The 26,344-nt window shown below is 39.9% G+C and overlaps 1 protein-coding gene across 13 annotated transcripts in view; it reads right to left on the bottom strand.

Moving 5' to 3' along the window:
* The window catches only part of LRRC36 (leucine rich repeat containing 36), a 59,083-nt gene that overhangs the window by 7,289 nt on the left and 25,450 nt on the right, over window positions 1-26,344 (bottom strand). For 9 of the 13 annotated variants that reach the window (XM_045443065.1, XM_045443064.1, XM_045443069.1 and 6 more), the window contains 9 exons: window positions 24,890-25,017; window positions 22,337-22,382; window positions 17,996-18,436; window positions 15,992-16,281; window positions 10,166-10,331; window positions 8,854-8,999; window positions 7,982-8,105; window positions 4,506-4,620; window positions 1,808-1,974 (listed from right to left, as the gene is read on the bottom strand). In XM_045443065.1, coding sequence (XP_045299021.1) covers window positions 1,808-1,974; window positions 4,506-4,620; window positions 7,982-8,105; window positions 8,854-8,999; window positions 10,166-10,331; window positions 15,992-16,281; window positions 17,996-18,436; window positions 22,337-22,382; window positions 24,890-25,017 — 1,623 coding nt within the window. Of the gene's footprint in view, window positions 1-1,635; window positions 1,975-4,505; window positions 4,621-7,981; window positions 8,106-8,853; window positions 9,000-10,165; window positions 10,332-15,991; window positions 16,282-17,995; window positions 18,437-22,336; window positions 22,383-24,889; window positions 25,018-26,344 lie in introns of those variants that run through there. The other 4 variants (XM_045443066.1, XM_045443072.1, XM_045443077.1 and 1 more) reach the window with 4 other exon arrangements.

Raw genomic sequence — 26,344 nt, 5'->3', positions numbered from 1 at the left:
TGAACCGCAAGATCATGACCTGAGCTGAAGTCAGACACTTGACTGACTGAGCCACCCAGGCACCCCTACCACTGATTTTTAAATGCCCAACTAAACAGGATTAAAAGAAACATTGTGTGTGTCTCAGGTCTGAAAGGCAAGGTACTCATGTGTAAAGTGAGCCCAGAGCTAACATTCGGAAGCTTTATCTCTGGTCTGGATCACACCAGTCTTCTCTTTTATCTCTAACTCCTCGTTGGTCCTCCCCTACTCCACATGGTCCTCAATCCATTCCTCTTATACAGAAAGTTTCTCAAACACAAATGTCACTTCTTTGCTTTCCTAATCTAAAATCTTCAAGGAGTCATGCAGCCTAGCTCCTACTCATCATAAATTACATTTAATTTATTAAATTAATTTTTAAAATTTTAAATAAAATTTTTTAAAAAGATCATTTCTTTAAGAGGACATTTCTTGACACTACACCTCCCAGACTACGACAGCTCCCCTATTTAATATATTCTCCCAGCACATTTCCTCCTACATCTTCCCTGCCCTACAATCCCTCTAGGGGCTCCAGACTCTTTTACTCTGCATTCTTGGCCTGGGGGACTCTGCCTACCCCCTCTGTTACCATGGTACTCATTCTTCAAGCTTCCACTCAAACAACAAGTCCTCACTGATGCCTTCTCCAATTCCCCAGAGTGGGAATTCCTTCCTCTGCCTCCCCTCCTCTCTCTCTAGGGCATTTTTGGGCATGTGTGTATGTATGTATGTATGTATTTAAATATTTCTTAATGTTTGTTTTGAGAGAGAGCGCAAGTGAGCGGGGAAGGGGCAGAAAGAGAGGGGGACAGAGGATTCGAAGTGGGCTCTGTGCTGACAGCAGAGAGCCAGATGCAGGGCTCGAACTCTCAACCTGTGAGATCATGACCTGAGTTGAAATTGAGAGTCAGACACTTAATTGACTGAGCCACTCAGGCACCCCTGGGCTTGAATTTAGACCTGTTTCGTACCAATACCAATCTTTGAGCTTCATCACATGAGTTTTGCTCATCTCCTCAACTAAACTGTTGGCTGCTCCTAAGCTGACACCAGACATTGTCACCTTTTCACTATGGTGGGAAGAAACTCAAAACATGATTGATGGCCAGTGATGATCGTTTAAAACCTTCTACCACATAGTTTCAAGTGACACTCAGAAAAATGTCTGATTTTTTTCCTTTTTGACATTTTTAGCCAAATGTTTCTTCTCTTTTGTGTATATGTGTGTGTGTGTGTGTGTGTGTGTATACACACACACATACACACACACACACACACACACACACTTTTAAGTTTATTTATTTGAGAGAGAGAGAGCAAACAGAGGAGAGGCAGAGAAAGAGAATCCCAAGCAGGCTCTGCACTATTAGCATGGAGGCTGATGTGGGGCTTGAACTCACGAGCTGTGAGATCATGACCTGAGCTAAAACCACGAGCCAGATGCTTAACCAACTGAGCCACCCAGGCACAGGTGCCAAGACATTTTTAACCAAATGTTTCTATGTGATATGATGCCTAGGATTAAGTGCCAACTATTTCTGAGGGCAGGAAGAAAGAAAGACTTGATGGGAGGAGATAAAAAGAGAAATAAAAAGGACCAATACAATGTAATCAGAATAAGATTTTCTCTTAATCTTGTGGGTAAATACTACCATACTAGTGGCAATGACACTAGTGACACCCCCCTGGGGCTGAGAGGGAAGCCACAGAGAAGGTGTTTAGCGCTAGCTCCATAAACTAGGCTCTGGAACAGAGTCTGAAACACTCTGTATTAGATACTGACCCGTGTCATGTGCCACTGGTGAGGAGGAAGACAGCGTCCTTTTCCCAAAGGGTGACGATCTCCCCAAATGATGACTCTTCTCAGGAGGCAGGAGTGCTTTCCCAGAATAACCTTTTTGCTCTTTATTCAGCTGCTGCAGCAGATACTCATTAGTTACCACCAGGGATCTGAGGCACGGGTGGGGAGGCGGGGAAAGACAGTCATGAAATTGTAAAAGCAAAGTAGATGCCATTCAGACCTGAAATGTTTACTAAAGACAAATATAAAATGAAGTAACATCTTTAAATAGAAAGAACTGACCGATTTATGAGTGGGTTATTTTAGAGGCAGGCTGACAGTTTCTTTCTTCATTACAGTTCTGTTTATGTTCCAGACTGACTGTAGCAATAACATAGTTCACATTTTATATAGTGATTGTTCTATCCTTTCTAAAGCACTTTCATGATGAGGTAAGTAGAAGCACTGGAAGATTGGCATCTGACCAGGCCTCCAATTTCTATCCCCAGATCTTAACTTCTACTTCTAATCTATCCTGAGTTTGCAGGATATTAATTAACTAATGGTGTTAGTCATGACTGTATTCTTGAGCTCTGTATTACTATGTAATATTAAAAGCTATCAGAGACTAGCCAAAAAAAAAAAAAAAATGCATGCACAATGCTATTCATTGCAACACTGTTTATAATAGCAAAAATACTGTCAATCTAAATGTCTGTCAATAGAGGACTAATTAAATAAATGCAGAGTGGAGTCCTAGTCCTATGCAGTTATAAAAATGAATGAGAACTCTATACTGTGAACTGATTTCTAAGATAAAAGTTAAAACAACACTATGCTTACTTTTTATATTTGTCTGAATTTATCTTATTTTGTAGATTTGACTTTGGAACCATGTAAATGTTTTACATAATTATAAAACAAGATTGCGGTGCCTGGGTGCTTGAGTTGATTAAGAGTCTGACTTCGGCTCAGGTCATGATCTCATAGTTTGTGAGTTTCAGCCCTGCGTCGGACTCAGTGCTAACAGCTCAGAGTCTGGAACCTGCTTCGGATTCTGTCTCCCTCTCTCTCTGTCCCTCCTCTGCCCATGCTCTGTCTCTTTCTGTCTCTCAAAAATAAATAAATGTTAAAAAAAATAAAACAAGATTAAATAAAAATAATTTGAAAATTGCTTATGAATCAAAAGCAAAATGAAACAAATTAAAGCTATATATTGAATTGATGGTTTAACAACATGCAGAATTATTTCTTTCAAAAATATTTTAATATTTATTTATTTTATTTTAAAACTTTTTTTAAATCTTTATTCACTTTTGAGAGACAGAGAGAGACAGAGCATGAGCAGGGGAGGGGCAGAGAGAGAGGGAGACACAGAATCTGAAGCAGGCTCCAGGCTCCAAGCTGTCAGCACAGAGCCTGACACGGGGCTCAAACCCACAAACCGTGAGATCGTGACCTGAGCCGAAGTTGGACGCTCAACTGACTGAGCCACCCAGGCACCCCTTAATATTTATTTTTGAGAGAGAGAGAGAGAGAGAGAGAGAGAGACAGAGCGTGAACGGGGAGGGGCAGCAAGAGAGGGAAACGCAGAATCTGAAACAGGCTCCAGGCTCTGAGCTGTCAGCACAGAGCCTGACGCGGGGCTCTAACTCACAAACCATGAGATCATGACCTGAGCCAAAGTTGGACGCTTAATGGACTGATTCACCCAGGTGTCCTCCACAGAAGAATTACTTTAAGATATAGCAATTTGTACATCACTTTGAGATATACCCTAATGTTCTCAAAATGTGATCCCCAAATCAACAACAACAGCATCACCTGGAAACTTATTAGAATGTAAATTCTCTGTCCCCAACCCAGACCTGCTGAATCAGAAACTCTGGGGGTAGGGACCCAGGAATCTGCATTTCAACAAGTTTTTCAGGTGATTCTAATACCCCAGTTTGAGAAGGATGATTTGATTCTACTTCCTCTACCTTTGTATGTATTGAAATAACTATAATGGAAAGTTAAAAAAAAGCCATATAGAATGGGTCTGGGTCTAATCCTCTGAATATGAAGCTATCCTAATTCACTAGCTACTCAGGAAGTGAAGTTTGGGGACAAAGGTTTGGAGATGGGGTTCTTATATTTAAACTTCATTGAAAGTCATAGTGAAGGTGTTTTGCAAATCAAAATGTCAAGAACTTCTGTAAATGTACCAAAAGACTTGAAGCCTCTTCTGATTTGTCTAGCTGGCATGCTGAGGGTACTGTTCTTTGAAGAGGCTGATACTGTTGAGCAGCTCTGAAGAGAACACATACATTGGACATTCAACCACTCTTCCTAAGTGCTTGATGTCTCTTCTGAGACCATTAGGAGGCAGGCATTTTCCAGAAGAGACAGATGGCTGGTTTTAGGGGCACATAGTGACCAAGGAAAGCTAGCTGACTCAAACCTGGGCCCTATTGGATCCAGTGAGAAACTACTTATTATTGAGGTGTTGTGACCTACTAAAGCCAGCAAAGATCTTTAGTCTCTTGTGTGTCCTGGAATACAGGAAGTTTACACACAGATACGTCTAGATACATGAGATTACACACAGAATGAAGTTAATTTAAAAAGTATATAGGTATTAACTTATCAAATAAGACAAAACAGATAAAGGAAAGTAAATATTGGCTTCTAGAAGTGAGCTAGATAGACCCTCTCCTACCTTTGACTTTCATGGAGAAGGGCCACTGTCTCCTCCAGCTTTTTCAGCTGGGCAAGCTCCTGGTTGAGGCAAGCCACCTGCATGGTCAGCTGTTGGTTTTTGCGCAGAAGATCATCTGCAAAGGGTACAGGAGCCAGATGTGAACAAGATTCCAAGCCACTATCTTTGAGCAGAGCTTAAGCAATCAGGTGGACATCTTAAAGAATTGGGGGCCCCAATTCTGCACGCACCTCCACACTCCATTCACTATTCCCTCCCTTAGAGACAGTGGATACAGTGGTTGGAGTACCCAACCTGAATTAAAATTCAACCATTTAATATTGCATGTCAGTTTATTTTTCTTTTCTTTTTTTTTTTTAACATTTATTTATTTTTGAGACAGAGAGAGACAGAGCATGAACAGGGGAAGGTCAGAGAGAGAGGGAGACACAGAATCTGAAACAGGCTCCAGGCTCTGAGCTGTCAGCACAGAGCCCAACGCGGGGCTCAGACTCACAGACCGTGAGATCATGACCTGAGCCGAAGTCAGACGCTTAACCGACTGAGCCACCCAGGCACCCCATGTTAGTTTATTTTTCTGAGTTTCACTAGAGCAATAACCCTACCCCACCACTGTTGTGAGGATCCAATCCTCACTTAGCATAGTTAACACATATTAGGTATCTCTGTATTCTCCATTTTAGTTTGTGAATGTATGTATATCCTTCACTCTCTATAGTATATGTGAAAACATCTAGAACTGTGTCAGGCACATAGTGCTTACAGGCACTGAGCACTTACAGAAACTGAATTTGTAGTCAAGACATTCATACTTAGGTCCCCAACTATGTTACCACTGCCTGCAAAAATGAAGTAGATGGGGTACCTGGGTGGCTTAGTCGGTTAAGCATCCGACTTCGGCTCAGGTCATGATCTCGCAGTTCATGAGTTTGAGCCCCCCATCGAGCTCTGTGCTAACAGCTCAGAGCCCAGAGCCTGCTTCAGATTCTGTGTCTCCCTCTCTCTGTCTCTCCCCCACTCACACTCTTTCAAAAAAAACATTAAAAAAAAAAAGGTTTTTGGGTTTTTTTTAATGAAGTAGGTAAAAGCGCAGGAACTCTGGTCCTAAGGAAGTCAGTCTTCTAGAACAGTACTTCTTAAACATTAATATGCTTACACCTGAGGATCTTGTTAAAAACAGATTCTGATTCAGTAGGTCTGAGATGAAGCCCAATATTCTACATGTCTAAGCTCCCAGGTGAAGCTAATATTTCTGATCTATGACTCACCCTTTGAGTGGCAACGTTCCAGAAGGTGGAAAATAGGGCTGCAATAGCTTTATTTATCACCAGTAAGGTAAAATATAGTACTGGGTCTCATGGGTGATTGAAAGTAGGTATCTAGTGAGCATCTGTATATTTTCAGAACAGGTAGGTGGAGAAATCTCAATTATTCAGACTTGAGAGAATCAGACAGTGATGAGTTTCAATTCTAGAAATTCTGTGCAGACTTCCAAATCAAGTTCCTCATATAAATCCAAATGCCCATAATGTTTGCTTAGGGGTGCTGAGCTAGAGGTTTAATGTCAAGGGTAGACTTTATCTAAGATACTGGCCTAGGCCACCTGGGTGGCTCAGTAGCTTAAGCATCTGACTTTGGCTCAGGTCATGATCTCATGGTTTGTGAGCTCGAGCCCCACTCAGGGCTCTGCACTCTCTCTCCCTCTCTCTTTGCACCTCATGGTATTCTCTCTCTCTCTACCCACCCCCTCAAAAAAATATTTAAAAAATAAAATTATGGTCTAAACTATGCTAATAATAAAGTAGTACAAATCAAGATGTGAGATATTAATTTTCACTTATCACAATGGAAAAAAAAGAAAAAAATACACAAAAAAACCTGAGTGTGGGCAAGGATGGAGTGAAAATGGCATTTAAATACACTCACTGCTGATGTGAAATAACCTTGCTTGGGAGTGATTTGATAATATGCAACAAAAACCTCAAAAATGTCCACATATTTTGACCTACTAATTCTACTTCTAGGAATGTCTCCTAGGAAAACTGTGAAATTTATGTACATAAACAGCTGCACTATTTATCATAGCATGAATATTAAGACTCTCAGCTCCATCAGAAGGGAAGAGACAATTTCAGAGAAGCATTTCCACTCAGGTCTTCATTCAAGCATTTCATTTCAAGTCTTCTGAATGTTTGGAAATTCTTTAGAATTATTTATGTGATATTATATGAAATGCCTTTGCTATTAAATTAATAATATTAGGATGTAAAAATCAGATTGGTAATTGCCTAGAGTAGAGAGTAGGGGAAACTCACTGCACAAGGGTCTCAGGGAACTTTCTGGAGAAACAGAAATGTTCTATATTTTGATAGGGATGAAATTAAAAGAGTGTATGTATGTGTCAAAACTCATCAAACTTAAAATGTGTGCATTTTATTGCATGTAATTTAGTTTTTAAAACATCAAGTCACTGGGGTGCCTGGGTGGCTCAGTTGGTTAAGTAACCAACTCTGGAATTTGGCTCAGGTCATGATCTCACAGTTTGTGAGTTTAAGCCGTGCATCAGGTTCTTCACTGACAGTGCTGAGCCTGCTTGGGATTCTCTCTCTCCCTCTCTCTGCTCCTCTCCCACTCTCTCCAAGTAAATAAACTTAAAAAAAATCAAGTCACAAATTTTATTCATCTTTTTCAAGATTTTATTTTTAAGTAATCTCTACACCCAACGTGGGGCTCAAACTCACAACCCCAATATCAAGAGTACCATATTCTACGAACTGAGCCAGCCAGCTGCCCCTCACAAAATTTAATTTTAAGTTGAAAAAATATATGTATAGGGGTATGGTGAAAGAAAATATATGAAAAATAAAAGTGGCAGTTATTTTAGGATAATGGGGTTATATTTTTCTTATATTTTTCAGTCTTTCTATAAAGAACATGATCTTTTTTTTTTATTTTTTTTTTTAAGTAAATCTCTATACCCAGTGTGGGGCTGGAACACACAACCCCAAGATCAAGATGGCATGCTCTACTGACTGAGCCAGGCAGGTGTTCATAGAACATGATCTTCTATAATCAGAAAGTGTCAATATCAAAAATGATAGGGGCGCCTGGGTGGCTCAGTCAGTTAAGCATCTGACTTCGGCTGAGGTCATGATCTCGCGGTCTGTGAGTTCAAGCCCCGCGTTGGGCTCTGTGCTGACAGCTCAAAGCCTGGAGCCTGTTTCAGATTCTGTGTCTCCCTCTCTCTGACCCTCCCCCGTTCATGCTCTGTCTCTCTCTGTCTCAAAAATAATAAACATTAAAAAAAAATAATAACATCTGCACTTGCTTTACACTGACAGCTTCATAAGGTAACTCAAGCCACTTGCACTACAGCTCTCTGAGGCAAGATGATTGTTTCCATGTGACCTCTAGATGATGAAGCTAATTAAATGGGTCATCTATAAACACACCACATGTTGCTTTCCTGAACTCACCATAAGTGTGGGGCTGGTGCCCACTCACAATCGAGGTGGCAGCACCTTCCTCCAACTGCTGGATTTTTTCTGACAAAATGAGGTTTTCCTCTAGCACTCTGACCAGTTTTTGCTTCAAATTTTCCTTTAGATCAGAAAACAAAATACAAGTACATTAAGAATCTGAAATTCTGAGGAGTGCTTTTAGAAGATTAAAAGACACTTTTCTCTGTTTAGTGATGAACTGAATGGAGGTCAGCATCTCTCTTTCTCATTAGAATTTTAATTCACTGGTAAACATGAGCACTACTTGGAGTTGCAATCTTTCCTGTAAGTTATCCACTACTCTTACAGAACAAGGGCTTCTTTTGACCAGTGGCCAGCATTCTGAGTCACTTATCTAAAGTTTCTAGAAACTCAATTTGGTATGTGAAAATTCTCTGATGTTAAGAAAAGCGGGGGAAAGCCTAAGGATATAAGTCCCTTCTTCATTTCCCAAAGTCAATAGCCTGATGCTCTAGGAATGGCTCCAGGTTCAGGACTCTCTGTTCCATCAGAAGGGAGGAAAGACAATCCCCAAGACATCTATCTTCCAAAGTATGAACCTAAGTATTTTCATTCTAGGGTCATTTTTCCCCCTTTTTCCAAGTCTTTCTTTAGAATTTTTGGAATAGGGCTAGGAGTAGGGAGTTATCCCTGCAGAACTTCCAAGTTGTCCCTATGCTGGCAAAAGTTTTGTGTTCCTGATTTTCCCAGACTGACTTCTCTGTATTTTGGTTCAGGAACATCTAGGTCCATGGTGATGACCTTTATGGCACAAAGCTGCTCTAGTCTTGTTGCTCTGTTCTTTTCTAGTAAAGGAAGAGTAGGAAAGGAAGATGAGTGAGGCATACCATGTCATTAGGGACCACCTGCCCGGCCTCCTTCAGTTCCATCTCTCTGCTGTGGAAGGTTTTTGATGTGTCTTCAGGATGCGAGTGACACCACTGCTGGGAAGGAGCAGGCACTACCAAAGTCAGAAGTAAATCTCGGGCAGGACCTGCCAAAAATTCAGGTTGGGCACACGGGCCAATCTTAAAAACTAAAGCACAGAATTCCTAATCAATAACTACCAGCTCTGTAGGACAAACACAGTAATCTAATATTTCCTTTTGACAAGAATTTAGGGGCACCTGGGTGGCTCAGTCGGTTAAACGTCCGACTCTTGATTTTGGCTCAGGTCATGATCTCATGGTTCATGGGATTGAGCCCCGCATCAGGCTCTGTGCTGACAGCATGGAGCCTGCTTGGGATTCTCTCCCCCACCCCCAGCCCTCCCCTGATTGTGCTCTCTCTCTCTCTCTCTCAAAATAAATAAACTTAAAAAAATTAAAAAATATAATTTAGTAAGTGGCTGTAAGAGGTGTTTCATAATGGATAAGAAATTCTATCCCATGTCCTCTGTGGAGAAACAATAGTAGACCCTCATGAGTAGACCCTCAATACCCTATGCTATTCTCTAGTCAATGATGAGTGGCTCCTGAGGATAATTTCCTACAAAATGAGAGCAAAGAGCCAATGTGGGAAGGAAAGTAACTTTTTTCCTATATGTCCCTTTAGACATTTAAATTAGAAAAATTAAGCCCAAACAACTTTAAAGTTTCTACTTTTTCCTAAATGTTTACCACCAACAAAAGCTCCTTGAACTCTTCTTCCATTAAGCAACAAATAAACACTTGGGGCAACATTTGCAGAATGACTTTTTCCCCCAAGTTCCTAAAAAAGAAGCCCTGGAAAGAGTCCAAGTCATTTACTCATTCAAATTTTTCAAATCATAACATTTCAACAGGCATCTCAGAATTCTGATGATCAAACCCAATTTTTGTTGTATTCACTGTCCCAAGGATCATAAAATCCTTTTGTAATCATTAACACTACCATGCTGTTTTACATCTTGTTGCTCTACATATTACCCAGAGATTACCAAAAAAGTCACAGAAGGGACAAAACAATTAGTACATGAGGGAAGAGTGTTGATAAAACCAACAGGGAAGATTATGAGAAAAAATACAGATTTGTCAATTACCATGCCACTGAGAAATTTTAATAAGGGCTCATGAGAACAATTTTCCTTGCAACTTAAGGGGGCTTGGTGGCTTTTATAGGAACATAGAGAGGAACCAAGGTCTGAGTCCTTCTCCAGAAGCTGAAAATGCATTCACTTACCAAGAAACTTCTTGTTAAGGAGGAGGGAGCCAGAGCCATTCCAGTGCTTATCCACAAGCTCCAAGAGCTGTCTGAGGACAGTGGCCACATGGGAAGTTCTGGCAGAAATCAGGGGACTGTGTTTCCCTGGCAAACCATGCAAACTGCCCAGGTCACTAGAGAGAGGCTCAAGAAAAAAAAGAACACACACACACAACCATTTGTCATTCTTACACAATAAGGGAAGTAAGAATCTGGAATATTTAAAGTGTTAACATTTAAAAAAAGAAAAAAGGAGCCACTGGGTGGTTCAGTCGTTAAGCGTTTGACTTCAGCTCAGGTCATGATCTCACAGTTTGTGAGTTCAAGCCCCGCTTTGGGCTCTGTGTTGATAGCTCAGAGCCTGGAGCCTGCTTCAGATTCTGTGTCTCCCTCTCTCTCTGCCCCTCCCCCACTGGTGTGCATGTGCACTCTCTCAAAAAATAAACAAACATTAAAAAATTTTTTTTTTTAATTTTTTTTTTTTCAACGTTTATTTTTATTTTTGGGACAGAGAGAGACAGAGCATGAATGGGGGAGGGGCAGAGAGAGAGGGAGACACAGAATCGGAAACAGGCTCCAGGCTCTGAGCCATCAGCCCAGAGCCCGACGCGGGGCTCGAACTCACGGACCGCGAGATCGTGACCTGGCTGAAGTCGGACGCTTAACCGACTGCGCCACCCAGGCGCCCCTAAAAAAAATTTTTTTAAAGAAAAGAGATGGGTTCATCTTGGTTTGGATTTGAATAGAATATTATTTATGTCCAAGGCAAATATGGTAGTATATTCAAGGATAATTTAACAGATAATGGTATATTCGATCATAGTTTTCTGTAGAGAGTTTTAGAAGAAAACTTAAGTTTTGACACCTACATCTATGACTCGATATATTACAGTATGTAATATAAAAAGATGAAACTTGCAAAACATTGCAAAAAATTCTTTAATTCAGTTTTTAGAGAGACAGAGAAAGTGTGAGTGGGGGAGAGGCAGAGAGAGGGAGAGAGAGAGAATCTCAAGCAGGCTCTGCACTGTCAGTTCAGAGCCCAATATGAGGCTCAAACTCATGAAACCATGAGATCATGACCTAAGCCAAAACAGAATCAGATGCTTAACTGACTAAGCCACCCAGGAGCCCCATAAAACATTTTTAAAAGTTATTACATACCATAAAATGGGTATTTTTAAAATTGTAACTCATAAGCTTATATTTAGTATGTTAATATATGATAAACTTAAATGTTCTGTAACATTTTATTTATTTTTTGTTCTGTAACATTTTAAACGTTATATGTTAAATGTTATTGTTGGACCCAGTACTTAAGATAAATGTTTAAATATTTATTTATTTTGAGAGAGAGACAGTTCATGCCCACACATAGGGATGGGGGAGGGGCAGAGGGAGAGAGAGAATCTTAAGCAGCCTCCATGCCCAGCACAGAGCCCAACTGGGGGCTCGACCCCACGAACCCTGAGATCATGACCTGAGGAGTAATCAAGAGTCAGACACTTAACTGACTGAGCCAGATGCCCCAAACATACTTTTATTTAGTAAGACTCTTTAGAAAGATGGCTAGATCTGTCCAGTAAAATTCACAATTATTTTTTTATTCATTCAGATATTTATATTTTTATATTTAAGTTTATTTTTATTTATTTTGAGAGAGCACGCACGTGCAAGTTGGGGAGAGGCAGAGAACAAGGGAGACAGAATTCCAAGCAGGCTTTGCACTGTCAGCACAGAGCCTGATGTGGGGCTTGAACTCACAAACTGTGAGATAATGACCTGAGTCTAAATCAAGAGTCAGATGCTCAACCAACTGAGCCACCCAGGCGCCCCTCTACCAGTCTTTTTTGTATGGTCTCATGGATTTCAAGAAAGCTGAAAACAGCCAAGTTATTTCTCAATCATTGGCTCTTTTGATATAAAAAACTATAGATGATAATTAGCTAATGCTGTCATATCTGACAACTGTGAAGCAGAACATATTAATGACCTGAGTCACACACATGGCCTATGGTTAATAGGGAAAGGCCTTACAAATGGGATAAACATTTATTCAACAGATCTGTACTGAACACTGACCATGTGCACTGGGAGTTCTGTATAAGGACTGTGAACATATGAAGAGGTAAAGGATGAGGAACTTTAAGAAGTTAACCTGGTTGGGGAGAAAAGTCATAGAAAGTCTAGTTACCCCACAAGGGCACGTTAGAGGAACTTGTCAAAAAGAATATTTACTAACATTGGTTTTTTATGTGTTGGTAATTTTGTAAGTGTATCATGGAAAAATTTGGAAACTTATATATCACTTTACTCATTTTCTTTGATTTATCACAATGTGGTGAGAGTTGGGGATAAATTTTATGAACGTTAGAATAATTTTGTTACTTTTTATGAGTCTGTTAATTTTTTAACTTTTTTTTTAAGTTTATTTATGGGGCACCTGGGGGGCTCAGTTGGTTAAGCATCTGACTTCAGCTCAGGTCACGATCTCACGGTTCGTGAGTTCAAGCCCCCCACATCAGGCTCTGTGTTAACAGTTCAGAGCCTAGAGCCTGCTTCAGATTCTGTGTCTCCCTCTCTGACCCTCCCCCACTTGCATACTGTCTCTTTCTCTCTCTCTCAAAATAAATAAACATCAAAACAACTTTTTAAAGTTTATTTATTTTGAGAGAGAGAGAGAGAGGCAGAGAGGGAGGGAGAGACAGAATCTGAAGCAGACTCTGTGCTGTCAATGCAGAGCTGGACATGTAGTTTGAACTCACAAATCATGAGATTATGACCTGAGCTGATACCAAGAGTTGGATGCTTAGCCGATTGAGCCACTCAGATGTCCCTAAATCTTTTAATTTTCAACAAATTGTGCCTGTTTTTTAAAATTTATTCAAAAAAAATTTTTTTAATGTTTATTTAGTTTTGAGAGAGAGAGACACAGAGTGTGAGAGGGGGAGGGATAGAGAGAGGGGGAGACACAGAATCTGAAGCAGGCTCTGAGCTGATAGCACAGAGCCCAACACAGGGTTTGAACCACGAACTGTGAGATCATGACCTGAGCTGAAGTCAGACGGTTAGCAGTCTGCACCACCCAGATGCCCCACCTCATGGCTCTTAAATTAATTTTTATATTTTGCCTATGATTCCAAAGTCAGTTGTTCAAAATTTCTAAACACAAATTCATGTTCAGTTTAATTTTGTGTATCATGCAATTATTTTCTTAACTTTGTAAATGTTCTTTTAAGCAATTTTCTGACTAATGCCTTTCTAGAAACTGAGGTGTATTTGTTAAAATATTTATATTCAAGCAGCTCTTTCATAGCTTTCCATATAAAGAAAAATAGTATTGAGGCGCCTGGGTGGCTCAGTTGGTTGAGCATCTGACTCTTGATTTCAGCTTAGGTCACAATCTCATGGTTCGTAAATTCAGGCTCCACATTGGGCTGTGTGCTGACAGCACGAAGCCTGCTTGGGATTCTCTTCTCCCTCTCTCTCTGTCCCTCCCCCGCCCTCTCTCTCTCAAAATAAACTTTATTAAAAAAATAGTATCGCAGCACTCTCAACAATAGCCAAATTATGGAAAGAGCCTAAATGTCCATCAACTGATGAATGGATAAAGAAATTGTGGTTTAAATTTTTTTTTTCAACGTTTATTTATTTTTGGGACAGATAGAGACAGAGCATGAACGGGGGAGGGGCAGAGAGAGAGGGAGACACAGAATTGGAAACAGGCTCCAGGCTCTGAGCCATCAGCCCAGAGCCTGATGCGGGGCTCGAACTCACGGACCGCGAGATCGTGACCTGGCTGAAGTCGGACGCTTAACCGACTGCGCCACCCAGGCGCCCCAGAAATTGTGGTTTATATACACAATGGAATACTACGTGGCAATGAGAAAAAATGAAATATGGCCTTTTGTAGCAACATGGATGGAACTGGAGAGTGTGATGCTAAGTGAAATAAGCCATACAGAGAAAGACAGATACCATATGGTTTCACTCTTATGTGGATCCTGAGAAACTTAACAGAAACCCATGGGGGAGGGGAAGGAAAAAAAAAAAAAAAAAGAGGTTAGAGTGGGAGAGAGCCAAAGCATAAGAGACTCTTAAAAACTGAGAACAAACTGAGGGTTGATGGGGGGTGGGAGGGAGGGGAGGGTGGGTGATGGGTATTGAGGAGGGCACCTTTTGGGATGAGCACTGGGTGTTGTATGGAAACCAATTTGACAATAAATTTCATATATTAAAAAAAAAAAGCTTAAAAAAAATAGTATCTAAAAGGAAAAGAGAAATGAAAATTTTTAAGATGGTCCAGGAAAATGCATTGAGGTTTTAATTCCTCTTTTAAACCTGTAACTTGAAATAGAGGTTAAAAAAAATGTCTTAGATGGTGCGCCTGGGTGGCTCAGTTGGTTAAGTGTCTGACTTCAGCTCAGGTCATGACCTCACAGTTTGTGCGTTTGAGCCCCACGTGGGGCTCTGTGCTGACACCTCAGATCCTGGAGCCTGCTTTGGATTCTGTGTCTCCCTTTCTTTCTGCCCCTCCCCCATTCATGCTCTGTCTCTATCTCTCAAAAATAAATAAAAACATTAAAGAAATTCCTAGAATATGTGTTATTAACATAGCATCCCAAATATCCTAAGTATTGCTGAACCTTCACCCTAAAAACATTAACACAGTGCTCTTGCCTGAAAAAATAGGCATCAGTGGCTGAAAATGGGAAAAAAGGCACCAAAAAGCCAAGAAAGTACAAGACTGCCCCCTTTAGTGCATAAAAATTATAACGACCTCCAAAAAATTTGAAAACTGAATAGTATTTAGAGTAAAAAAACCCAATAACTAAACCAAAACAAAACCTTGTAAACCCATGCCAATGTGCAAAAAAATGTCCAAAAATTGCAAACATGTAGTAGCTGGTTTTTGTTTTGTTTGGTTTTTTTTTTTTTTTACTAAATCCTCTGCTTCCTTACAGGGTAGTAAATGATTGAATGACAAATGGTTCATATGACAAAACATCATGGGTTCAAGGGAAGACAGGGCTCTGAAAGCGTGGTTCCTTTAAAGAGAAGAAGGCTTTATGATGGAACAAGGACCTGAAGAAAAATTAATATTCAAACAGATGAGAATGGAAGGCATTCTTCATGGAGGGATGTCAGCAAAAGCAGTGACAAAACTTAATGAGTAAGAACTGAATAGCAATTAAGTTCTATTGTACAACACTATTGTACTATATGTTGGAATGGTTCTTGATTTGTTGTTCATTCTCTGAACCACTCTCAGCTAAAAATCCTTTGGATAATCTAATTCATCTTCTGCTTGCTCCTACTTTGGAAAAAAATTGGAATAATTTTAATTTCTAGACAGAAAAGCAGTGCATTCAGAATAAAGGTCTCTAGCAAGTTAGTCACGTGTGGTCAGAGCAAATGTGTAAGCATGGTAAGATTATAAATATCAGTGCTACAGAGCTCACTCTTCAGCCAATCCAGAACCCCCAGCAACTTCTGCATTCCCTGCTATGGTAAACTGTCTGCTACTTCTTATTATCAAAGTATGTCCCTACAATATTTATGCTCTGGAAGTACATTAGGGAATGTCTCACTGTGATGGAAATGAGAAAATGCAGCAGAAGGGGAATGACTTTCCCAAGGGCAGAAGAATGATAGGCTTTGGCCTGGCAGTATTAACCACTGGCCCCCAAAAATCCCTTTGAATTTGTAGCACCCTTGGTCAGAATCACTGCCACCCCCAACAGAACCCCACTGTGGTCTTGGATCTGACGTGTTTCTTGTACAAGCAAACAAACCAATACTTGCCTCGCTGTCGGTAGCATCTTGGAAACCAATCTTTGGATTCAAGGTGGCAAGGAGATTGTCCTTCCGTTTGAATCCTCTCCTTGATGGGCTAAATGACCCCTTGGTCAAACTCTCTCTGTTTTCTGAGGTCACAGTAGGCAATAGCAGTGTCCGTAGAGAGTCTCCCAGGGTGGAGTTGTTTGGGAAAGAACCATGTGCTGGTGTTAAATCACCGAGACTGGTAGATAATTGTTGCTCTACATTGACCAGCAAAGCAGGGTCACTGTTGAAATGGGTTGTGGCATACAGATCTGTGAAGGAAACAGCCTGGGAGATGACCCTGCCTTTTAACATTCTCATGTCTCACTTACAACCTTACCCCGCCTGGAGTCCAATGGTCATAATAACATCTTCCTACGATACACCCTCAACTCTCTGGATCCTTTCTGTTCCAACCCTCCACGTGACAAAACCCACCTCTGGCTAAATCCAACTGTCCACATACTCTAAGCCTACATGAGGGCAGTAGGAGTGGCTGGAGAACAACATGCATCTCTTCTCACTGTCTTCACTTTAAGTTGATGACCACTGTCTTGACTGGGCCCTCTACTGCCCAGCTATCCTAATACACTACTCTAGTCAATTTACTGTTCTATTCTCTGAAATGACTATTTCACACCTCTCTTCCCCTCAAACTTTCAACACCTTCTCCTCTTTCCTCATTCTTAGATTCTGACCTCTTTATTTTGCCAAGAAAAACAGGCAATCAAAGAAAACATCTACATGATCCCACCACTAAATCTACCAACTCATCTATATTTGTATTTATAAATTCTCTGCCTTCCTTTCATAATAAAAATTAAACTATCTGTGCTTCTATCTAAGGCCAACCTCTCCACTGGTGGAGTGGATTCTATCTTCATGACTACCTAAGGATTTTTTTCCTTGTAATTGTCCCTTTTCTCTCTTGCATCATTGGTTTTCCCTCTACTGGATAATTTCCATTACAATTTCCTTGATCCCATTCCCCCTCCATCTATAGTTCCCATTCTCTGCAAATCTCCTTGAAAGCATTGTATATATTTTATAACTCTATTGCTTCTCCTTCAATTCTTTCTTGAATTCACCTCAATAAGTCTTTTATTAACTATGTGTCTCTTAAAGCTACTTTCTAATATATTGCCAAATACCATATGTCTCATCGGAGAAGTTTTTCCTGACCATTCTATCTAAAACATCACTTCCTCTTTATTATTATTTATTATTTATTATTATTATTTTTCTTCACAGCATTTATCATAACTGGACATATATTTATATGCTAACTTGTTTATCATGTCTTACCCCTTTAGAATGGAAGCTCCATAAAAGTAGGAACTTTTTTTTTTTATTGTGGCAAAAGATAAATGGAACTTTATTTTTGTTTGTTACTTTATCTGCAGAGCAGCATCATTTGGCACATAGTAGGTATCAATAAATTCTGCTGAATAAAATAATTACCCTGAAACTACATTTTTCTGAAAAAATAACTCAGAATAGAAGTGACTGTGCCTAGAGAAGACTAACTGCTACTAGAAATATGTTCTGGGATGCTATTTAGCTACAATAACATATAGTTATAGAGCTCATATTTCTATGAATTTTCTTTAATATATCTGTTATGTTAAACTTACATCCTGCAGATTTCTGGAGGTTTCATGGGCTACTGACACCCCAAAATAAGAATTTAAAAAATCCTAATGCAATTTAAGAAATGTTAATTCCAGGGGCGCCTGGATGGCTCAGTTGGTTAAGTGTCCAACTTCGGCTCAGGTCATGATCTCACGGTTTGTGAGTTCAAGCCCCATGTCAGGCTCTGTGTGACAACTCAGAGCCTGGAGTCTGCTTTGGATGCTTTGGATTCTCAGTCTCATTCTCTCTCTGCCCCTCCCCGACTTGTGCTCTGTCTCTGTCTCTCAAAAATAAATAAATGTTAAATATAACATTTAATATATATATATATTCATTCTGACAGGAAGCTATTACCTGAACTAAGCTTCAAAAGCCTTCCGGTGCTGAAGTCAGGGTTTGACAGAGAAGTCAGTAAGTCTCCACAGGAATGGGATGTGGTGGCCTTCATGTCATTTGAAGGTTTTATGCTACATTCTCGATAGTTCTTGCTTCTCTGAGGCCTTTTGCCAAGACTTCCATGCAGGGATAGATTTTGAGAATAATGACTATCATAATTTTCTAGACCAACATCTGAAGGTAACTGATGGGGATGGATCTGGCTAGAATCACCCACATCCAGGCGTTTACCCACTGAGACATCATGGGTAAGCTGGTAAGTATCAGCCTTTAGTATCAAGTCCTTTTCTGGAGAAGAACCTGAAGACTTGTTGTTCAAAAAAGATAGTCGGTACCCTTCTCTAGCCATCTTCTCTGGGGATCGGACTGTGGACTGATGAGGAGAGTAGCGTCTGAATTCTAACCACCACCAAGGGGAAAAGAAAACACAAAATACAATGAGAATTGTTGGCTCAATCAGGGTACCTCTGTTCACTGGACATACCTCTGTCTACCAGAAAAAGTTCTCAGGAAGAGATGGTTTATAATTTTGATAAGTAGTAGCATAAAGTGATAAAAGGACTTTTACATGGGACAACAATAAAACATGATGGATACTGAGTAAACAGTAAAGAATCTCTAACATTCTGGAGATAAACTTCATGTCACCCTAATCCCCTAGGAATTTCCTCCTAAAGCTGCAGTATCAGAGTTTTCTAAATGCTGCTTTCTATTTTATTTTATTTATTTTAAATAACTCTACACACAATGTGGGGCTCGAACTCATGACTCCAAGATCAAGAGTCACATTTTCTTCTGACTGAGCCAACTAGGAGCTCCTCTAGATGCTGTTTTCATATAAAAAATTTGGTGCACCCCATATGACAATAGTTATAATCTTATGTGTTCAGTGTATAGTCAATAGTTGGTAAGTCTATGATTTCATAGACTTCTTACAATAAAACTAAGCCCATTCCCATCCCCAAACTTCACTCAGAGGTTCTAGGTACATACACTGGGAACCAGTATTCTAAGCCAATTAAATGGCAGGGAATCCAAAACCTATGAAAATCCCTAACTAGCTACAAAGCATTTCTTTCAAACAGCTATATGTGTCATCTCTAAAAAACCTCAGAGTGGAGCAACTAGAAGTCTTTGTGCTCTTAAGTTTTCAGAGTTTCATATGCTTAAAGGTCTTCCTTAGGAAGCGAAAAATACTATCCCTGACTTAGTCATATTAACTTTAAAAAGTGGAACCAAGCACTTTTTATCTGTATAGGACCTATAGAATATCAACGTTTTACCCAGGGCCAGCCTATTCAGTGGGGGAAAGGTTGTAGAACAATATTTTTACATAACAAAAATAATCTAACAACAAGTGATGAGATTAGGTCATTCAGATTATGCTTCCTGTTGAAGATATTAAAAAAGTGGGATGGTACATATTCTAAAACGCATCAAAGAGGGGGCACCTGGGTGGCTCAGTCGGTTAAGCATCCGACTCAGGTTGCTCAGGGCATGATCTTGTAGTTTGTGAGTTCTAGCCCTGCATCAGGCTCTGTGCTGACAGCTTGGAGCCTGGAGCCTGTTTCAGATTCTGTATCTCCTCTCTTTCTTCCCCTCCCCACTCACTCTGTCTCTCTCTCTCTCAAAAATAAATAAACATTTATAATAAATATAATAAATAAACATCAAAAAGCTTGTTAGCTGGTAAGGAATTTCTAGGCCAAAATCTAGTTGACAGCAAGGACTCACATAGGTAAATCTAGCACTTAAAGTCACTTTTACCCTCAGAAGTTTTAGGGTGACAGGGACGGAAGTAAAGTTCAGCATCCATCCAAAGTGAGGAGTATGACAAACCATTCCTCTCCCCTACCCTCCCCACATACATATGAAGATGGAACCCCAAGCAGGATGCAACCTTCAGAGTAAAGGTAAACTGGAAATAAGCCAGTCCTTGTATTGACAGGTAATCCAGGTTTGCATCATCTGAGTGGGTCCAGGGAACCTCAAGCTTTGAGCTTGGATTAAAGTGATCCCAGAATGAGAGTGTCCCTGGTACCTGGTAGAAGCAAATGAAAATCTGATCTGGAAAGGATACCTTTATGTAAGACTTTAAGTGATTCCTACAAATAGTTTTTCAAATATACAGCAAATAACCAAAGCAAAGGAACAAAAAAGGAAATAAGACAACACAAGTATGAGGAAAAAACAAAATGACAACAACTTCAGATATTAGAATTAACATCCAGTGTATGCAACAGCTATGTTTACTATGTTTAAAGAAATATTAAAAAAGCTTTAAATTTTCTGTTTATACAAACTGACCCAGAAGACTTGGAAAAAGAAACAAATAAAATTTATAGAACTAAAAAATAAAACTATTGAAATTAAGAACTCAGCAAGCAAGCAGATTAGACACAACTGAAGACAAGGTTAGTGAACTTAAGATGGATCAGAAGGAATTATCCAAAGTGCAGATCAGACAAAAGAAAAACAAAAACCAAAGATGAAAAATACAAAAGAATAAAAGACAAAGAGGACAAAGTAAAGATCTCTAACATATATTTATTTAATCAAAATTCCCAAAAGGACAGAAAGAAAGGACAGGACATAAGGACACAAACAACATTTGAAGCACTTTCCAGAATTATTGAGACACAATTCACAGATTCAAGTGTAATAACCACCAAACAGAATAAATAAAAAGAAATCCATATATCATACTGAAACTGAAGAAAACCAAAGACAATTGGAAAATCTTAAAAGCAGCCAGAGAAAAAAAGACAATATCCTTGCAGGAATGACAGACCTCCAGCTGACTTCTCAAAAGCAAAAACAAAAGAATACAGTGGAATAACTTCAATTTTCAGAAAGAAATAACTGCCAACTTAGAAATTTATAACCGGCCAAAATACTTTTTAAGAATAATGGTAATGGGGGTGACTGGGTGACTCAGTTGGTTAAGCATCTGACTCTTAATTTCTGCTCACGTCATGATCTCACAGTTGTGAGATTCAGCCCCACGTTGGGCTCTATGCTGGGCATGGAGCCTGCTTAACATTCTCACTCTCCCTCTCCCTCACCTTCTCCCCCACTCACACTCTCATTTCTCTCTCTTAAAAAAATTAAAAAAAAAATAATGGTGAAAGAGAGGCATTTTCATACAAACAAAAACTAAAAGAATTCAACACAGTAAACCCACACTAAAGGAAATTCTAAAAGATGTACTATAAGCTAGAGAAAAATGATCTCAAAAGGGAAATCTAGGATGAAAAAAAGAAATAAAGTGGTAAATACAAAGATAAATCTAAATGAGCACTGGATGTATAAAAACTATTTCATATGGGTTTAGAAAGAATAGAGAATTAAAATCTATAATAATAATACATAAATTGGGAGGGAGTAAAAGAAGTAAAGTACTTTAAGTTCTTTAAATTATCCAAGAGAAAAGTTAAGGTATTGATTAATTATTTTTTAATTTTTTATGTTTATTTTTGAGAGAGAGAGAGTGCAGAGTGCGAGGGGGCAGGGGCAGGGAAAGAGGGAGACACAGAAGCTGCAGCAGGCTCCACACTGTCAGCACAGAGCCCAACGAGGGGCTCAAACTCACGAACCAGGAGATCATGACCTGAGCCAAAGTCAGATGCTTAACCAACTGAGCCGCCCAGGCAGCCTAAGGTATTGATTAATTTTTTTTTTTTAATTTTTTTTTTTCAACGTTTATTTATTTTTGGGACAGAGAGAGACAGAGCATGAATGGGGGAGGCGCAGAGAGAGAGGGAGACACAGAATCGGAAACAGGCTCCAGGCTCTGAGCCATCAGCCCAGAGCCTGACGCGGGACTCGAACTCACGGACTGCGAGATCGTGACCTGGCTGAAGTCGGACGCTTAACCGACTGCGCCACCCAGGCGCCCCTAATTTTTTAATTATAATAGTGAAGGGCACATATTGTAGTTTAGGAATAATAGTAAAAATATTGAAACAGTATATAACTTATAAACCAGTAGGTGGGAAAAAATGGATGAATAAAAACATAAAAAATCCAAAAGAGGACAAGAAAGATAAGAAAAAGTAAAAAGAAACAGTCAGCCAGTGCAAAAAATCAAGAACAAAGGAAGTCAGAATATCCACTCTTCAACCAGTAAGGCCTTACAGGTCACTAAGCTTCCAGGGCAGCCCCCTACAAAAGCAGAAAAGAGTTAGTTGACCCTGTAGGGCCCTAGGGCTGAGACACCTCCATCTTCTCCCAAATCTCATAACATCTGCATTTCTCTGATTAGTGTGGAGAAAAATACTCCCTGCACAAAATATTTACCATCTTCTTGGTGATTGTCACTTGGGACCTCCCTTCTTGCCACTTCCTGCAATGAAAAAAAAGTTTGAATGTTTAGGAAAAGGCAGTCAATGGCATCCAAACATGAGCTTACTAGATAGACCAGGGGTTCAGAATACTTTCCTATTAGTAACCAAGTCTATCCTTACAACCTAGGGAAACGGACCTTCAAGCAAAGGTCCTAGTTTAAGCCTGTTTAAAAATTTTTTTGAATGTTTATTTATTTCTGAGAGACAGCACAAGCAGGGGAGGAGCAGAAAGAGGGAGACACAGAATCTGAAACAGGCTGCAGGCTCTGAGTTGTCAGTGCAGAGTCTGACATGGGGCTTGAACCCATGAACCATGAGATCATGACCTGAGCTGAAGTTGGACACTTAACTGACTGAGCCACCCAGGTGCCTCTTAAGCCTATTTTTAAATAGCCACAATCCAAAAAAATTCTAGAGTTGCTTTGGAGTAGTTAAGGAGACTCTCTGAAGACAAAATAGTCTCAGTTGGTAAAAGACATACCAGTGAAATACTGTATTTTTTCTGCTTTAAATAGCTCAGCATAGAAGTTAGATGGTTCACATTTTCCAACTTTATTTTTTCTGTTTAAAGAACTCTTGTATTTATTTTACCTTCTGATAAAGCTGAGCATCAACTACAGGTGTTACTGAGAGTTTTAAGAGATTGAAAATTAATTTAGGGCGTAATTAAGCAAGGATTAATACAAAAGAGAAAGCCATCTAGGGTTTGCTTTTTTAAATATCATCTTCAAGTTTTCAGTTTGGTAGTTATAGAGAAGAAGAAATCCTACTTATTTCTTAAACTTAAAGAATATATAGCAAGCTATTTAATTTCCTTTTTGTCTGTCACTTCCAGTAGTTTCAGTGAAATTGTGTTTTTTAATTTAAAAAGTGTTATTTAATTTTAACTGTATATTATTCTTTGTCTCCATTTCCTTTATTATTTTTAAATTTTATTTATTTATTTATTTTGGGAGAGAGACAGAGCAGGGGAGGGGCAAAGAGGGAGAAAGAGAGAAAGAGAGAGAGAGAGAGAGAGAGAGAGAGAGAGAGAGAAACCTTAAGCAGGCTCTGTGCCCAGCACAGAGCTGGACATGGGACTTGATCTCATGATCATGAGATCATGACCTGAGCCTAAATCAAGAAATGGATGCTTAACTGACTGAGCCACCCAGGCGCCCCATACTCACTCATATAAATGAGGCTAATACAATGGTTGTATTCCCCTAACCAATTTTTTTCACTAAAAGCTCATTAATTTTTGCCTCATCTTGCATAAATAATCTCTACCTCTCCATTGTCCACAACTTCTCTGCCACCTTTATTTACCCCTAACTTTTCTTCTTTTATGTTCCAATGAACAGGCAGCTTTGGGAAAGTTACCCTTGAGATGTTAAGATTCAGTAATGAAAAGTCAGAGGTAGAAAATTTAAGGAAGTAAGGTAACAGGAGATGGAGACATTGGATAGAAAAGAGAAATTTTATGTTTATTTTCTTTATTTTGAGAGAGAGAAACAAGTGGGGGAGGAACAGAGAGAGAGGGAGAAAGCTAATCCCAAGCAGCATGGAGCTGGATGTGGGGCTCAAACCCACAAACTGCAAGGTCATGGCCTAAGCCAAAATCAAGAGTCCCACGCTTAACTGACTGAGCCACCCAGGTGCACTGAGAGGAGAAATTTTAAAACTAGCCAAAACATCTGTTTGAGAGCCAAAATACTTGGCATAAAATGTGCTAAAAGTTGTATACATAAATATACTACATTTGATAACAAATTAGTGGGGGGAGAGGGAAAAGGGAGATTCAAATTAATGGAGAAGGTCCTCTGTATTGTCTGTTCTTTCCTTTATTTAAAAAAAAAAAAATTTTTTTTTGGGGGTGCCTGGATGGCGCAGTCGGTTAAGCGTCCGACTTCAGCCAGGTCACGATCTCGCGGTCCGTGAGTTCGAGCCCCGCGTAGGGCTCTGGGCTGATGGCTCAGAGCCTGGAGGCTGTTTCTGATTCTGTGTCTCCCTCTCTCTCTGCCTCTCCCCCGTTCATGCTCTGTCTCTCTCTGTCCCAAAAATAAATAAACGTTAAAAATGTTTAAAAAAATTTTTTTTTAACGTTTATTTATTTTTGAGACAGAGAGAGAGACACAGCATGAACAGGGGAGGGGCAGAGAGAGAGGGAGACACAGAATCTGAAGCAGGCTCCAGGCTCTGAGCCATCAGCCCAGAGCCCGACGCAGGGCTCGAACTCACGGACCGCGAGATCGTGACCTGAGCTGAAGTTGGACACTTAACCGACTGAGCCACCCAGGTGCCCCTGTTCTTTCCTTTAATTTTATTTATTTATTTATTTATTTATTTATTTATTTATTTACTTACTTACTTACTTACTTACTTTTTTGCCCTTTTTTCCTTTTAAAGGGTCTAAAATGCCTTTATCAAACAAATGCTCTTAGACCTTCATAAATAGAGAGTCCAATGAATTATTGGTATTAATCATTGAGTAGTCAATAAATCAGCAGTAAAGTGAACACATTACCTGTGTCCCCAGTGAGTAGGTGTCCAATTTCTGATCTGCTATACCATTGCCCTGGGTTGCAGAAGTACTCGTTAGAGAATCCTTTATTTCCCGGTTGGGGAAGGGAATAAAAAGTCCTTTGTTTGAGTCTGTGTTAAAAGAAAAGGCATACAATGAAGCACTGACCAGATTTCAAAGGCAATATGGAAAGATACTACTGGAAGGCAAGTCACAAGATTGAGAGTTAGTTCTGGTGCCACCACCTGGAAACCATGTAAACTTGGGCAAACTGCTTAACCTCTCTGATTTTCTCCATTGTAAAACAGTGATGATAAAATCTAGACTACCTATCTCTTAGGGTTGAGGTAAGGTTAAAACAAAGTAATGGGGTATGTCAAGTTGGCTCAGTTGGTGGAACATGGAGTGTGCAACTCTTGATTGTGGGGTTGAGTTCGAGCCCCACACTGGGTGTAGAGATTACTTAAAATAAATCTTAAAAACAAATAAACAAAACTATATACTAGTCCTAGCCACCCTAGAAACTGTTATCAAAAAGAGCCAGTTGGGGGGCGCATGGGTGGCTCAGTTGGTTAAGTGTCGCACTTCGGCTCAGGTCGTGATCTCATGGCTTATGAGTTCGAGCCCCGCGTCAGGCTCTGTGCTGACAGCTCGGAGCCTGGAGCCTGCTTCGTATTCTGTGTCTCCTTCTCTCTCTGCCTCTCTCTCTCTCTCTCTCTCTCTCTCTCTCTCTCTCTCTCTCTCTCTCTCTCTCAAAATGAATAAACATTAAAAAAAAAGAGAGAGAGAGCCAGTTAGGATTTTTATTAGATTGGAAGACTTGTACAGAAGTTTTTGCACCCTCTTGATCAATACTTATTAATTGTAGAATTCTGGGATCTGGAGTCTTCTGGGGGGAACTTGAATGAAAATAAGAGTTTCTTGTTTAGGGAGGTGTTTCCCCCTAGCAGGATTATGTAAGCATTAAGATAGTTTCAAAAACTTGGGCCTTAGTCAAACAACGTGTTCTTCTGCTAGTTTTTTATTTGTAGGCTCTGGCAACAGAAAGCTGCTGTAAGCCAGGGCAACTGAGAATACACACTGAATAAAGTCAGCTTTTTGAAAATCTAGGCCCCTTAGTTCCTTTGGGGCTCTAAAATGCTTCCTACTTAAGTTTATTTTTTAAAATTTATTTTTGAGAGAGAGACAGAGAGAGCGAGAGGGAGAGGAGCAGCGAGAGAGGGAGAGGGGCAGAGAGACAGGGAGAGAGAGAATCCTAAGCAGGCTCCAAACTGTCAGCATGGAGTCCAGTGTGGGGCTCGAACCCACATGGCATGAGATCATGACCCAAGCTGAAACCAAGAGTATGACGCTTAACCAACTGAGCCACCCAGGTGCCCCAAATACTTCCTACTTCTGAGTTGCCTTATGGGATTGAAATTGCCTATTACTTCAGTATGAAATGCTCTTCTACCATTG

This window comes from Leopardus geoffroyi, chromosome E2 (assembly GCF_018350155.1).
Source record: "Leopardus geoffroyi isolate Oge1 chromosome E2, O.geoffroyi_Oge1_pat1.0, whole genome shotgun sequence".
Taxonomy (NCBI): Eukaryota; Metazoa; Chordata; class Mammalia; order Carnivora; family Felidae; genus Leopardus; species Leopardus geoffroyi.
The sequence above is the reverse complement of the archived record's forward strand: the minus strand, read 5'-3'. Positions and strand labels throughout refer to the sequence as shown.